Genomic DNA, 16,136 nt, shown 5'->3' with positions numbered 1-16,136 from the left:
TAGTGGTGAGATGGTTATTTATGCATTTCTCTTAGGATTTTCTAGTACTTCTCGTCAAAAAGAGTGATATGAGTATTAAGTGTAGAAGATTACTTAATCGTACTCATCGCCAACATGAGCCACAAAACTCACTTGCTTAGTTGTGCATTAAAGTGCTTATCTAAGCTACACGAGATACAAAGATTAGAAAACTTGGTTTCAATGACTATTTAATGTACACAAGTACTAATATACATAACACACAATATTTTTGTGTTTTTCTGATTTTTTAATTTAATTTATTTTATTTTATGAAAAAAAAACTGAAAACGAACAAACAAAAACATGTTAAACAAACAAAGCATAAAACCAGATGCAAAAGCATGAGAAAGGAGGAGAAAGAGGAGAGATCACTCCATGGAGATTACACCAATGTTTTGGCATAAGAATTCAAAATGTTTGCTATCAATAGGCTTAGTGAACAAGTCGGCCTTCTGATCATCAGTGTGGATGAACTCAAGAATGAATGTGCCATCTTCGACAAGTTCCCGAATGAAGTGGTGTTGTATCTCTATATATTTTGTTCGAGAGTGTTGAACAGGATTTTTAGAGATGTTAATGGCACTGGTATTGTCACAATAAATAGTAAGATGTTCTTAACGAATACCATAATCAAGAAAGAGTTTTTGCATCCACAAAAGTTGGGTGCAACAGCTACCAGCAACGATGTATTCAGTCTCAGTAGTGAATAAGGAGATGGAATTCTGCTTCTTACTCATCTAGGAGACAAGATCATTACCCACATAAAAGCAACCCCTTGATGTACTTTTTTTATCATCAGCATTCCCAGCGTAGTCTGCATCAGATTACCTAGCTAAAACATCGTTTGTGTCCTTGCTGTACCACACTCTGAAATTGGCAGTGGTTTTGACATATTTATGATTCTTTTTAAAGCAATCATATAAGACTCTTTGGGGTTTGCCTAATATCTAACACACACTCCTACACTGTAACTAATGTCAGGTCCACTAGCAGTAAGGTAAATGAGACTACCTATCATGCTTCTATATAAGGAAGAATCAACACTTTTACCTAACAAGTCAACAATGAGTTTAACATTAGGGCTCATAGGGGCTCTAACAGAACTAGCAGATTCCAAACCAACCTTTTTCACAAAATTTTTGGCATATTTAGATTGAAATATGAATATACCTGACTCTTACTAACGAATTTGCAAGCCAAGGAAGTGATTCAACTCTCCAATCATGCTCATCTCGAACTTGGCCTGCATAAGCTTTGAGAAGTTATGAGCAAGTTCATCCTTTATGGACTTGAATATGATATCATCGATGTAGACTTGAGCTACTATCAATTTGCCATTCTCCTTTTTGATAAAAAGAGTTAGATCAGCTTGTCCTCTTGCGAAGCCATGTGAGACTAGGTATTCTATAAGCCGGTCATACCAAGCTCTGGGTGCTTGCTTTAGTCCATATAGAGCCTTCTTAAGATACAACACATGATCCGGAAAGTGTGGATCAATGAATCCTTTAGGTTAAGCAACATAGACATCATAGACATCTTTTTTTAAGAAACCTGTTCAAGGATGCAGTCTTCACATCCATTTGGTAAAGCTTGAACTTCAAGTGACAAGCCAGGGCTAGGAGAACTTTAATGGATTCCATGCGAGCTACAGGAGCAAATGATTCATCAAAATCCACTGCTTTCACTTAAGAGTATCCTTGGGCCACTAGACGAGCCTTGTTGCGGTTCACATTTCCCTTCTCATCAGTTTTGTTGCGAAATATCCACTTTGTACCAATGATGTGCTCTCCTTCTAGTCCAGGTACCAGGGTCTAGACATCATTCCTTTGAAACTGGAGCAGTTCATCATGCATGAACTCAACCCATCTTTCATCCTAGAGGGCATCCTCAACCTTGGTGGGTTCAACTTGAGACAAATAGCAAGAATAAGACACAAAGTTCATTCATATTTCCCACAATAGCTTCAAGAGGGTGATTCAGCTTGGTCCTTGAGGAAGGTCCTTTCTCTACATGAGATTTAGACTCAGGTGATGTAGAAATATATGCTGAGACTTCTACAACACTTGGAGTACTTGGAGAAATGGGCTCTTGATTAACTTCTTTTTAAAAAACCTTAGGCTTTAAAGGAAGAATTGCCTTAGGTATTTCCTCAATACTTTTCTCAAAACTAGAATCTGAAGCTTCATCAATAACAACATTGACAATTTCCATCACCTTCTTGGTTCTTTTGTTGTACACCCAATAAGCCTTGCTTGTGGAGGAGTATTCTAAACATATTCCTTCATCACTTCGAGAGTCAAACTTTTCCAAATTTTCTTTATCCTTAAGAAAGAAACAAGTACTTCCAAAGATTCTGAAATGTTTTACATTTGGCTTTCTTCCCTTCCACAATTCATAGGGAGTCTTTTTTGTACCAGGTCTGAAATATACCCTATTAACCATATGACATGCGGCGTTGACTGCTTCTCCCTATAAATTTCTCGCCACATCTCTTTTGTGTAACATAGCTCTAGCCATCTCCTGAATGACTCTGTTCTTTCTTTCTACTACACCATTTTGCTGAGGAGTAATAGGAGCAAAGAATTCTTGAGATATACTAGATCTAGTGCAAAAAGATTCCATGTATGAGTTCTCGAATTCTTTACCATGACCACTGCGAATTCGATCAATCTTCATATTCTTCTCATTTTGCAATCTTGTACACAAAGCTTCAATATGCTCCGAAGCATTTGACTTGGATTTTAGAAGAATGACCCAAGTGTATCTGGTGAAATCATCTACTACAACCTTGATATATCTCTTTCCTCCAAGAGATTCAATTCTAGTTGGAACATGAGATCCAGATGTAGTAGCTCCAAAGGTCTAGATGTAGCTGATGTCTGAGTGCCTGGATATTTTGCTTTCGTCTATTTCCCAAGCTGACATGGTCCACACACAACATTGCTAACCCTACTAAGCTTTAGTATTCCCAACACTGATTCATACTTGGATACAATTCGCAGATGTTTATAGCTAGCATGTCCCATCCTTTGGTGCCATAGGTCTTCATTTGGCAAATGAATACTATTGCATATAATGTCAGCATCAGGTATCAATCTATAGCAGTTATCTAGAGTGCAAACTCCGCTTATGAGTTTCTTTCCAGACTCATTCAAAACAAGACATTTCCCTTTTAAGAATAGCACCATGAAGTCTTGATCACAAATCTGACTTATGCTCAACAAATTCACTCTCAGACCTTCTACATACAATACATTTGTAATGTCTGGCAGTCCAGGTAGAGAGATGGTTCCCTTCCCCTTTATTTGTGATTTGCTTCCATCATCTAAAGTGACATTTCCACCTTTCTTAGACTTGAAGACCTTAAAGAGAGAACAGTCTCGAGCATCCGTTGTCAAGGTACCACAAACATGTGTCCATTACTTTAAATGCTGACTTCATCATAAAGCACACTTCACGCTTGCTTGACAAATCATTAGGAATGATTTTCTCTCTCAATTGCCATTTATGAGCAAAACCTTTAATTTTCACCCTTCTCAACTGAACTCCTTTGCACATTTTCATTTTGAGATAGTCTAGTCTTCTCTTTGTCACGCTAAGACCTTTTTCAACAATCATCAAGATAGCTTTCAGATAACTTTTAGACTTACATTTTCTGAAACACTTAACAAATAGAGATTAGAAAAACATGATGTATTTGAAATAAGATATCTTTTCATGCTGCTTATAGCCATGACAACAGGGGTCAATGGATCACACAGCAAAGATTAAAACCTAATCAGAGTGTGCCCGTTCTAATACCGCTTGTTGGGTTAAAAAGAACTGACCCCTTGCAAATTAACTAATTATCTAAGTTAATTAATTAGTCAAATTACATGCAATAGCATGGTAGCACAAACAAATCACCAAATAACTAAATGCAATGGAAAATAAATTTGACAAGGTGATTTGTTTACGAATGGGGAAAACCACCGAGACAAAACTCCACTGGGTGAATTTAAGGTCACCACTCTCGATAATCCATTATTATCAATCACAAGCAGTTACAAGTATGAAGAATCTTACCAAACATTTTGGCCTATCCCGAAATACCAACCTACTATTGAACTCTTAACCCAATACCCAATTGGAATTGTATTGTAGCGGTAATCTCTTCGTTCAATGCATGAATCCCCGTACGTGACTAACTTCACCAACTTGAAGAGGTTGTTGGCTGCAAAGTTCTTCAATTCATCAACAATGAAGATCAGGAAACTCCTTGGTCACAAAACCCTTGGCGTAAAGACTCAATAGCTTCTTTAGAGTGAATAATGAACTAAGTCACTTTTTGCATTTGGTCACACAATGCATATGTTAGTGCATACACCTTGCAATGGCTTTTAAAATAAGCCTTATATATGTCTAGGGTTGTAAGAAAAAAAATCATACACAAATACATAAGCATATGTGTGCAATCAAATCTGAGAAATCTGAATGCGCAATTCTCGACAGATACAGCTTCTGTCTAGCTTCAACATTAAATCTCGATAGAAAGGATTCTATCAAGACTTCGATCGAGCTTCTGTCGAGTTTCAACATTAAATCTTGATAGAAAGGATTCTGTCGAGACTTCTATCAAGTTTTAATGAACAACACTTCCTTCACTTGTTTCTTGGTTAGACTTGCATAGCTTCAATACTTAACTTGAACACTTGTTTCTTGAAGTACTAAACCCATCCTAGATCTACCCAATTACAAGTAAAGTGTGTTTTGTCACAGGATTAGCCAATTACATAAATATGTCCCTAACAAATTTTATATCAAAATTAATCATCACAAATAGTATCTATTAAATAACTACCATAATTATTTATAGTCTCTAGGAGTTGCTTACCTTTATTGTACATTTTTGCATGCAGTGGATGAGATTAGACATGCAGTTGGTTTTTGCCACCATCTGTTATCATTTGCTCTTTGTGTATTTATAATTGATCAGTTGGATTAGAGATATATCTTCATCATGAACTTTCTTTTTCTCCCGAAACTACTGCATTATTCATTGTGATTATCTTTAAGTCATTGCAAAAATTGGTTGTTTGACATATGAATAATAGATCGGAAAATAAGTAATTTGCAATTGAGGGCAACTATGTTCAAGCAATAGTTGCAACATTAACTTCTCAATCTTTTTTTTTTCTTTACTAGTTGATACTCCATTTATGAACTATATATTAATGGTCATCGTATCTTCAAATGCTACTAATGAGCCATTATAGCTCTTTGTGATGCAGAATCAACAATAAAATAGTTTTTTATGTTATTTTATTTTTATATTTTTACGGGTCTTGTGGGAACTCTTTCGATCTTAATAAATGAAGAGTGAGTAATACCCGAAACATAAGTTCAACAATTAGGAAATTTAACTTTAATTGTTATAAAAATAAAATAAAATAATAAGGGTCCAGTAATGTATGTCTTTAGAGCTAACATTAATCATTCATTTTAAGAAATTTTTTTATGGAAAATTGAAAAAACTATAAAAATAAAAAAAATAAAAAAAAAAAGCTAGTAACTTTTTCTTTTTTCCATAAAATTTTTCCTAAAATGGTTTACTAATATATGCCCTAAAGGCATATGACAGTAAAACTAATGACACTTGCTCCTTTGTCCTCATCACTCCTAAGCTGTGTGTGTGTGTGTGTATGTGTGTGTGTGTGTGTGTGTGTGTTAGGAGTTGTGAGGATAAAGAAGCAAGTGTCATGTAGTAAAAAGAAAATATCCTTCCTCCTTCCAAGTGAAATTTCGAAGGTGCGGGGAACCCTTGAATTGAAACAAGGAATTAGGAACTTCTCTTTAATAGCAAAGATACTTGCATAAATACTTCCACAGTTGTTATTGTTTACCAAAAATGGAAGAAAGTGAATTTAGGTATTGATAAGATACATTTGACGCTTAGGGAAGGATTTTATAACATTACATGATTGCAGCATATTGTCCCAAGATTTATCTTCAATCAATGGGCAATAGATAACTCTGGAAAGGCATAATGATACTTGTGCATGATTTTAGGGTGTATCAAAAACTGAGTCCAACAGATTTCTCACAATATTTTCTAAATTTTTAAACTTCAGAAAACTAATACAAAAGACAGTGAACGCAAAACCATGCATAATGATACAGAAACAGAGTCCAACAAATTTCTCACAAAGAATTATCATTGCCTTTGCACTTAGTCAAATAACCAATGCCTTCATTATACATAGTAATACAGCATAGATGACTTCTTACATCTTTGTTTTAATTTATCCACAATGCTAACTACAGGTTAGGATAAATAGTGCACAGCCATGGCCTGCTACTGCCATTGATAGAGTCTTCTTTAATACCCCACAGCTACGAAGCATGAATGCGTTTCCGGATTCGAGTACGGGTGTGGAATTCAGCAATTTTTGAAAAAGTAGGGTGCGGGTGCGGCAGAGTGCGGCAATTAAAAGATTATTAAAAATATATTTATTTATATTTTCTATATAGTACTAAGCATACTTTCTCATATAATTGTAAATATATACCAATTTAAGAATAATAATAGATAATAACTAATACATGATATTCATAAATTAGAATATAACCCACAAGTTTATTTTTATTTTTTTTAACATGTATTTCGACTATGATTTCAGCCAATTTTGGCTGATTTCAACCGGAATCAGTGCCAAATCGGCCGGCATCGGCGCAAATTGGCCGGAATCTACGCTGAATTGGCCGGAATTGGCATGATTCAGCCCGTATCAGTGCAAATTGGAAAAAAAAGGCCGAATTAGCACGTTGGAAGAGCGTCACCATGTCACCTCGAGTTCGGTGTGGGTGCGGTGGCCATGGACTGTACCTGTGCTTTCAAGCCCCACACTCTCTTCCACTCCATAATTCATGGCACATACAGGAATTCAAGTTTTTACCAAGAAGTACCTTAGCCAAGTCGGATGTCATTGCAGTTATTTCTGTCTGATCAGTGTTTAGATTGAAAAATGCAAGATATACTTCTCCTAGAAAGCATGTGTAGACGACTAAATTCTTAGTTCGAAATAAATCAAACAAGTAAAATAGTTTCACAAATGCGAATTTGTATTGATGAATATGTGGTACAATTCTCTGTGATTACAAAAGAGTGATCCTCTAATTCGATCTCCTTGAAAGTTTTGTTGATTAGAATTGTCGTGATGTGATTTTAATTCGAACACAAGATATCCTTCAATTTGGCTGAGGAATGGATCGAAGATCTTTGAAACAGAATTACAATGAATCTCTGGCTATGAGCTTGTTAGAAATTCTTTGTTCTTCGTGTGTTCTTCGTGTTCTTCGTGCGTTCCTCTTTTCTGAAGGTTTGTGGTGGAAGTTCTTCAGAGCTTTAGAGGCTAGAATCCTTAGAACTTCACTGATTTGTGGTTCGTTGAGGTTTCTGGAGGCTTTTGAGCTTAATTCTAGTGACCTTTGAGATCTGGACAAGTTGTTTGGATGACTTTGCTTCGAATGTTGTTTGTATTCGAGGTTGAAGTTCTTGAAATTCTTGGAGGCTTTGGGGTTTGATTCCGGCAGAGCTTCTGGATTTCTAAACTCAAGATATCTTCTTCCTTCTGTATCCGTCTGTGTGTCCTCTTAAATGTCTTAGGAAGGCTTCTATTTATAGGAGTTTAGGGGTGGGTGAGCGACACGTGGCGGAGTCTGATTGGTGACACATGTCACAACCTAATTGGTCCGCTTATGTCATCGCTTACACGTGCTGATTGCTTATGTCATCGCTTACACGTGCGGGGCTGCTTGTGTCATCGCTTACACCTGCTGATGCAGTTTCATGCCTTTATTTCAATGACACTTGGCAAATTTCTATTGGTTTCTGAATAGTGATGGCAAAACCTAGCAGCAGTACGTGGCGCTTTGTAATTGGTTGTATTTTGTGGACTTGGTAGTATGATGTGTCAGCTTGTGATAGGTCGGGAATTTTCCCTCTCTACAAATGCCCCCTCGAGACTCATTCGTGCACACAATTTTTGGAGTGTGGTGAGTGAATGAGTCTTGAAAAAAATGAATTTTTTTGCTTGACTCTTCTAGTGAAATAGCTGATGGTGGTGGAGCTTTTAATAGGATGAAGTAATTGCAGAAGAGTAAACCCACCTATATGAAAGGCTTTGATGAGACCGAGAAGGGGTCTGCGAGTATTTGAATGTACTCGCGTGATCGAGTTTTCTCAGCTGAGGTTAAGTCGAAGTAATTTCAAAAGAGTATTCAATGGTACTTGGAATGGGTTGGTGGGGGCTGAAAGTTATTTGCAAGAAGTTGGATGTACTTGTAAGATTGAAACATTTCGGTAGATGTTAAGCTGAGGTAATTTCAGAAGAGTATTTTGGATCGTTGGTGGCGATCACAGGGTGTTGAGGATGGAGAAGAGGTGAGGATGTTGGCTGGGTACAGCATGCAGAGCTCTAGAGCTAGCCTCTTATTTTTAAGAACTTCTGGTGAAGTTATATCTGAAGGGTATACTTCGGATCACAGAGAGAACATATGGGAGGGTGGTTGAATGTGCTTGCGTTATCGCATCACTCAGGTTAAGTTGAGGTAATTTCAGAAGGGATTTTGGGTCTGCTGGTGGTGGTGGCGAAGAAGATGGTGATGAAGCGAAGTGAATGGGTGAAACATATGACACCATGGCCCTGACCCTGCATGTTGGGGACTCTCTGGCGTAGATGTCTCTGGGAAGTACACCTTCGGATGTGGGACTGGCTGCATGCTGAATGAGGTCCGACAGCAAGTCGTTGAATGCGCCTGTGTAACTGGACCATACTGACGGACATTAAGTTGAAGTAATTTCAGAAGTATATTTTCTGAAATTCTTCAAGCTGATCTTAAGTTGGAGTAATTTCAGAAAGTGTGTTTTGTGGTACCAGCAACGATGACCTTTGGACCCCGCGTTGGTGGAAACATGGAATGGTGCTTTGGAGACCATTTGCCGACACCAAAGGCTAATTTCTGATGAGCTGGTACCTTGGAGGTCATCATGAGTGTTGGATGGGAGACAATTTGTAGGATAACCCAACACTTTTTACCACCTTCACCTGATGCAACTTTGTTGGGAAAGCACAACAAATGAAAGACTGAGCTAACTTGTGATCCTGGTTTTAGAAACCAGCCAAGTTACTGTTTGTTCCGAACCACTGCTCCTGATGGGAGACCAAACAGTTGGAGAGAGACTACAGAAGCCCTGATTTTAAGAACAGGTGTCTCTGCTGGACTTGGATTTCCTGGCCAACCAATTCCACGAAAGCATGGGAGGTCGATGCAGACCTTATTATGAATAACTTTATGAAAAAATTTGGTCATTATGTAAGGAAACAAAATTTGTTTAAATCCTAAAACAGTGATGATGTTGTGAGAAGAGTTACTACTAAACCATGAAGGGGTTATGAAACGATTTTGGTTGCTAGGTATTGAGAATGACGAGGCCATAGTGAGAACTGGCTATGAGAAGGAGGATTTGAAAATCTGAAAGAAACAAATCTTCATTTCATGATTCAGTGTATGTGTGTTTTTTTTTTCTTGATGGGTTTTAGTGGATCCGGCCCTTCTATTTATAGCGAGGAGATGAAGAACGGTAGTTGGGTAGTTAAGAATGGCGGACGAGACTTTTTGGTGAGAATGGTGGACGAGACCGGTAGGCGCCGAATGAGAATGTTAGGTTGGAGGCTGGTAGGCACCGACGGCAACAGTAGGCTGAAGTAGTGACCCAATGTAATTTCAATTTTGAGACATACTTGTGAGAGTTCATCTGTTCTTTGAAAGGGGAGCCTTGATCAAGTCTGGAGAATAATTTTGAGGGAATCTAGACCAAATGGATGGATCTCAAATTATGATCTTGAGAGCTTAAATTTTGGACACCGCTAGTACTTTGGAGAAGTGAGTCAGATTGGTAGTTTCTAAGTCCAAAACAAATACCTAGATTTCAAAATCAAAATCTTTGTGAAAACCTGATAGGACAAGCTTTGCTCGAACATCTTGATTTTCGGTCAAAGTTTACATCAAAGCCAATAGTTGTAGAATCACACTATTTGAGCAATTTTAGATTCTCAAATGAATAAATAGACCCCAAAATTGGAAAGTACGCGAAAAATTGAGCAAGACAGGTCAATCTCAAAATTTTTGACTTTTGGTCAAAATTTGTGCAAAAGTCAATTTTTCTAGAAATTGGATTGTTGTGCAATTTTCGAGTCTCGGTTGAAGAAACAGACCCCAAAATTGGAAAGTACGCGAAAAATTGAGTGGGACATGTCCATCTCAAAAATTTTGATTTTGATTTTGATTTTTTTTTAACTGGTCCGGATCCGGGTCGGGTTCGGTCAGTCCGGCTTGAACCGGTTTGTGGATGATGACGTCATCAGTGACGTCATCCGATTCCACTGGCGCGTGCCGCGCGTGTGACGCGTGTGACGCGCGCGGGATGAACTGGTGCGTGTAGGCGCGTGGAGGTTCAGATCCGGCGCGTGTAGGCGCGTGGAAGAGGAGGGTGGCGCGTGTTCGTTCGTCGGAACTTCTGGCGGCGCGTGGCCCATTTTTTGGACTTGAGATTTTTGGGTTTTGTCGATCTGGGGCCGCTGGATCAAATGGTAATGCCACTTTCTTGAAATTAAGTCTGGGTTTGTATGAATATGGAGGAGTAGGCTGCGACCCTTTGTAGCTTGTGGAGGCGCGTGGCAGAGTGTTTGCTTCTGAAATTTTTTTAGGTTTTGTCGATTTTTGTTGGTTTGAGATCTTGGTGGATTCAGATTTGTGAAATGAAGTCTGGATTCTCACGAGTTTGAAAAAGAAGTCCGCCGGCATTGTTGGACCTGTAATCCTCTTGGTCTGTTGTGGCGGTAGTCGTTCTGACAGGGCGGCGCCTGTGCTTAGACTTGAGGGTCAGAAAGTAATCGGTCAGCTACCATATTTTGTTTGTCATCTTTTATTTCAACATTCTGTGCAGTTTTCATTGACTTTAAATGCATTTGAGTTGCAAAATCTGACTTTAAATATTATCCGTTTGAGTGGCAGCATTTTAATGGCTTGCTTACTGTTCTTTTTTTGTTTGTTATCTCAGATGTTTTCTATATAAAGGCATGCTATTGCCTTCATCATTGAGCCAATGTTCAACCTTCAGCTTTCTTCTCTTCCTTTCAATTTTTTTTATTTAATCTCATTTCTTTGTACCTGTTTGCTTCTTCTTCTTTTTTTTTTCTTTTTCCCCTTTTTTTTTTTGGTAAATCTTTTCCCTGACAATTTTTTTGTTGCTTGTTTTTGTTTTGCAGCACAATTTTCTTGAACTTTGGGTTTTGACATCAAACTTTACGTTGACGTTCTCATGGAAGTGTTTGCCCTCATTTGGTGGCTTGGAATTTCTTTGATAGCAACATTCTTGCAGTGACGTATGCCTTCACGTTGTTACATTCTTTTCTTGCATCCACAATCTTTTAGTGATATTTGTCTTTGCAACGACATTTCTATGAGGATATTCAGCTAGGCAACGATGCTATCACCAGTACTCATCTTTGAAGTCATACTAGCTCTGGTATTGGTAATTAAGCTATACCAACACTTATATTTGCAACGCAGCTATATCAAGAATCTTTGCAACGTAGTTACATCAAGAGTCTTTATCATGAAGTCGCGCTAGCATTTTTCCTTGTACTGAAGCCATATCAACACTTACCTTTACAATGAAGCTGCATCCATATTTTTCTTTGCATCGAAATCGTGTCACCACTTATCTTTGTCATGAAGCGGCGCCAACACTTGCATTTTCTATGAAGCATCACCATTAATTTGTCTACTAAAGCAATATTTGCACTTACGTCTTCTATGTAGTCGCAACACCATTTGCCTTTGTAATGAAGATGCACTAGCACTCTTCTTTTGCCATAAAGTTGCCTCGACGCTTTATTTGCATTGAAGCCATGCCGATATTCGTCTTTGCCATGAAGTCACGACAACACTTCCTTTGTACTGAAGCCGTGCCAACATCCATTTTTGCCATGAAGCTGCGCCAACACTTCATTAGCATTGAAGCTGTGCCGACATCCATCTTTGCCATGAAGTAATGTCAACACTTCATTTGCATCGAAGCCGTGCCAACATCCATTTTTGCCATGAAGCTGCGCCAACACTTCATTAGCATTGAAGCTGTGCTGACATCCATCTTTGCCATGAAGTAATGTCAACACTTCATTTGCATCGAAGCCGTGCCGATATTTATCGTTGCCATGAAGCTATGTCAACGGTTCATTTGCACCGAAGCCGTGCCGATATTTATCATTGCCATGAAGCTATGTCAACGGTTCATTTGCACCGAAGCCATACCGATATCCATCTTTACCATGAAGCAACGTCAACACTTCCTTTGCATCAAAGCCATGCCGATATTTATCGTTGCCATGAAGCCATATCAACACTTCATTCACAGCAAAGCCATGCCAACATTCATCTTTACCATGAAGCCATGTCAACAATTCATCTGCACCAAAGCCATGCGAACATCTGTCTATACCATGAAGCAACGTCAACATTCCATATTGGCACTTGCATTCGCATTGAAGTTGCACTAATATTGGCCTTTATAATAAAGCTTGAAGTTTCAAGAAGCTCCTATCAAGACTTTGAGGATGCAAAAAGATTCCAACAAGATGTTGAAGTTTCAAGAAGCTCCCATCAAGACCTTGAGGATGCAAAGAGATGCCAAAAAAAACCTTGAAGATGTGAGAAGAATTCTGCCATGATTTTGACATTGCACAAACATGCCCTTAGAGGAGAGATGATGCAGCACCAACTTCAGATGTTTGGAGGAAGGTGACGTTGTCTAGATTTCAGAGACATGATGTGAAACAACACCACTCAGAAGGGAGATGATGTGTTCAAATTTCAGAGCTATGAAGTGGCACAACCTAGAAGAGAAACAATATAGTCTAGACTTAAAAGGTACAAAAAAAATGCCCCCAATAGATAAGTGATGCATAGTATACTTCAGAGACGTGGGAAGATGTCCACAGAAGATGAACAATGCCATGCAGACTCCATTCCTTGCAACAGAGATTAAAGATTTTATTTTACTCCACAACCGAGAATCAACTTATCATTATTTCAAGGAAAGCTAAGTAACACCAATTCTTTGCAGCTATCACTTTCTACCACAATGATCTTTGAACATCATATAGTGAGCAATTGGTTGATCTTAAGTAACGCCTTGCCAATCAAAGGGTTCTCGAAAGCATGTTGACGACCTTTGGACAAACTCTTCAAGCTAGACTGGCAGTCCTTCTTTTCATGTGACTGAACTTAGTGAAAAGTACTAAGCTGCCTACGTACCCCGGAGAGGGATCAAGTCATTACGTAGTTTAACAAAATTTTTTTTTTTTTTGATGACTTTTTTTTTTCATGGTTTTGATGATTTTTTTGTTTTGATGATTTTTTTTTCTTTGTTTTTTTTTTTTTTTTTTCTTGATTTTTTTTGTTGTTGTTTCTTTTTACAAAAAGGGAGGGCTCACGTGTGTAATCCTCGCCCTACACCCCACGGCATTTCGTGGGTACCAATTGTGCAATAGTGGGTATCACCTCTAATCAAACCCGAGACCATGGCCTCAAGGGCGACATGGGCATCCAGCCACTACACCACACTCACAAATGGTGACATAGAGTGGGATTAATTTCTCCTTATTTGTACACTTTCAAAAGTAATGGGAAGACATCATGTACCCTTGTAGTGCTACAGTAGGTAGTTTAAACTCTTACCGAGGAGCAATTCTTAATTTTCAAGCATAGAAGCGTTTGAGGAACTTCCCATTGATGGGGCCAATCCTTACACCCTCTTGATCAATCAACTTGTAAGCTCCATTAGTGTAGACTTCTTGTACAACATAAGGTCCATCCCATTTTGAGGTGAACTTACTGCCTGTACGATGAGTCATGATGATAGGTCTTCAAACGGCAAGGACTAAGTCACCAGCTTGGAATGATCGTGGTTTAACTCTTTTATTGAATGCGCTTGACAAACGAGCTTGATAGCACTCAAGGCGTTGTAAGGCCCCGATTCTTTTCTCATCCAGTGCCTCTAGTTCTTGTAACCTAAGCTTGGCAGTTTCCTCTTTAGTTAACCCTTCTTGAATGGCGATCCGTAGTGATGGGATCTGACGTTCCAAGGGAAGGATAGCTTTTACTCCATAAACAAGAGAATACGGGGTCGCTTGAGTAGGCGTTCGAAATGTTGTTCGATATGCCCATAATGCTTCTCCAATTTTTTCATGCCAATCTCGCTTAGTTTTGGATACCACTTTCTTTAATAAACTGCCAAGAGTTTTGTTAAAAGCTTCAGCTAATCCATTCACTGGGGCATTGTACATAGAAGAATTGTACTGTTTGAATGCAAATTTCTCGCACAGCTCCATCATCAACCTATTCTGAAACGGTTTGCCATTATCGGTTATGATATACCGAGGGACACCATACCGATAGATCAAGTGAGTTCGAATAAAATTGACCACCGTTTCTTTCTTCACTTCCCTAAGAGGCACAGCTTCTGCCCATTTTGAGAAGTAATCAGTTGCAGCCAAGATGTACAAATGGCCACCGGATGATTTTGGTAATGGTCCTATTGCATCAAGCCCCCATGCATCAAAAGGCCAAGAAGCTACAGTTGGGTGTAGAGGTTCTGGTGGTTGATGGATGAAGTTTGCATGATATTCATAAGCTTCGCATTTCTTAGCATACTCCATGGAATCTTGCATCATCGTAGGCCAATAGTAACCCATTCTCTTGATCCTATAATGTAACTTAGGACTTGATTGGTGTGCACCACATATTCCAAAATGAGACTCCTCTAAGGCTTGTTTAGCCTCTTCCTCTCCTAAGCAACGGAGAAACAAACCATCAAATGAACGGCGGAAGAGAGTTTCTTTATAGTAAATGAATCGAGCAACCCTTCGCCGAACTTCGGTCTTGTGGCGTACATCATCTGGGAGTCTTCCATGTTGAAGGTACTCAATGATCGTGTGTCGCCAATCTTCCTTTTCGACAAGGCATACAGAAATGGCGTTGGCTTGCTCTTCTTCTTCCTCTTCTTCTTTAACCGTGAAAGGCACCACCCACCTTTAGGAAATAGCAACTCTGGCTGTCTCTTCTTGGGATAATGCTAAGGCGGTAGCCAAATTAGCTAAAGCATCAGCCTGTCTATTCTCCTTCCTTGGTATATGTTCCAATGTAATTGCCTCAAAATTTGCGAGCAACTTCTTCGCATATTTGCAATAAGGGACAAGGTCTTCTTTCTTGACATCATACTGCTCCAAGATTTGGTTGATAATTAATTTGGAATCCCAAAAGATCTCAAGTTGCGATATGCCAATCTCAATGGCCATCTGTAGACCAATGATCAATGCTTGATATTCGGCTACATTGTTAGAGCAAAGTTCGCTTAATGAGAACGAGTATAGAAGTATTTGTCGTTGTGCAGAAACAAACACTACACCTGCCCCCGCTCCTTCTTGACGTGCAGCCCCATCGAAAAACATCATCCATGGTTGCATTACTTCAATGTAAAACACATCTTCATCCGGGAAGTCATCAGAGAACTCCCAATCAGATGGAACTGGGTGATCAGCTAAGAAATCTGCCAATACTTGTCCTTTGATAGCTTTTTGCGGAACATATGCAAGGTCGTATTGTTGCAGTAAGACTACCCATCGAGCTATGCGACCCGAAACCACTGGCCTGGCGAGGACATATTTAATTGGATCCGCCTTTGCTACCAATCGAACCGTATGTGCTTGCATGTAGTGCTCTAGTTTGTCTATGGCAAAGAAAAGAGCGAGGCACATCTTTTCAATAGGAGAATAATTTAATTCAGCTCCATTGAGAGTTCGACTTAGATAATAAAGGGCCCTTTCTTTCCCCTCTTTATTTTCTTGTGCCATAAGAGCACCTAGAGACCTTTCTTGTGCTGCGATGTACAGTACCAAAGGCTTTCTGGGGATAAGAGCACTTAAAACTGGAGGATTAAGCAAGTATCTTTTAATGCATGCAAAAGCATTGCTGCAAGCCTCATCCCATTCAAAGTGCGCATCCTTCTTCAT

General features: G+C 39.0%; 1 protein-coding gene across 1 annotated transcript; it reads right to left on the bottom strand.

The window, feature by feature from the left end:
• Positions 1 to 15,158: 15,158 nt before the first annotated feature.
• On the bottom strand, positions 15,159 to 16,136 carry LOC142629025 (uncharacterized). The gene has a single exon (XM_075803025.1). It carries the CDS (start codon positions 16,134 to 16,136, stop codon positions 15,159 to 15,161), a length of 978 nt encoding a protein of 325 aa, XP_075659140.1.

This window comes from Castanea sativa, chromosome 3, assembly GCF_040712315.1.
Source record: "Castanea sativa cultivar Marrone di Chiusa Pesio chromosome 3, ASM4071231v1".
NCBI lineage: Eukaryota > Viridiplantae > Streptophyta > Magnoliopsida > Fagales > Fagaceae > Castanea > Castanea sativa.
The sequence above is the reverse complement of the archived record's forward strand: the minus strand, read 5'-3'. Positions and strand labels throughout refer to the sequence as shown.

Excerpts from the sequence above, each read along its gene's own strand:
- LOC142629025 (XM_075803025.1), bottom strand. The coding sequence starts at position 16,136 with ATGAAGAAGGATGCGCACTTTGAATGGGATGAGGCTTGCAGCAATGCT.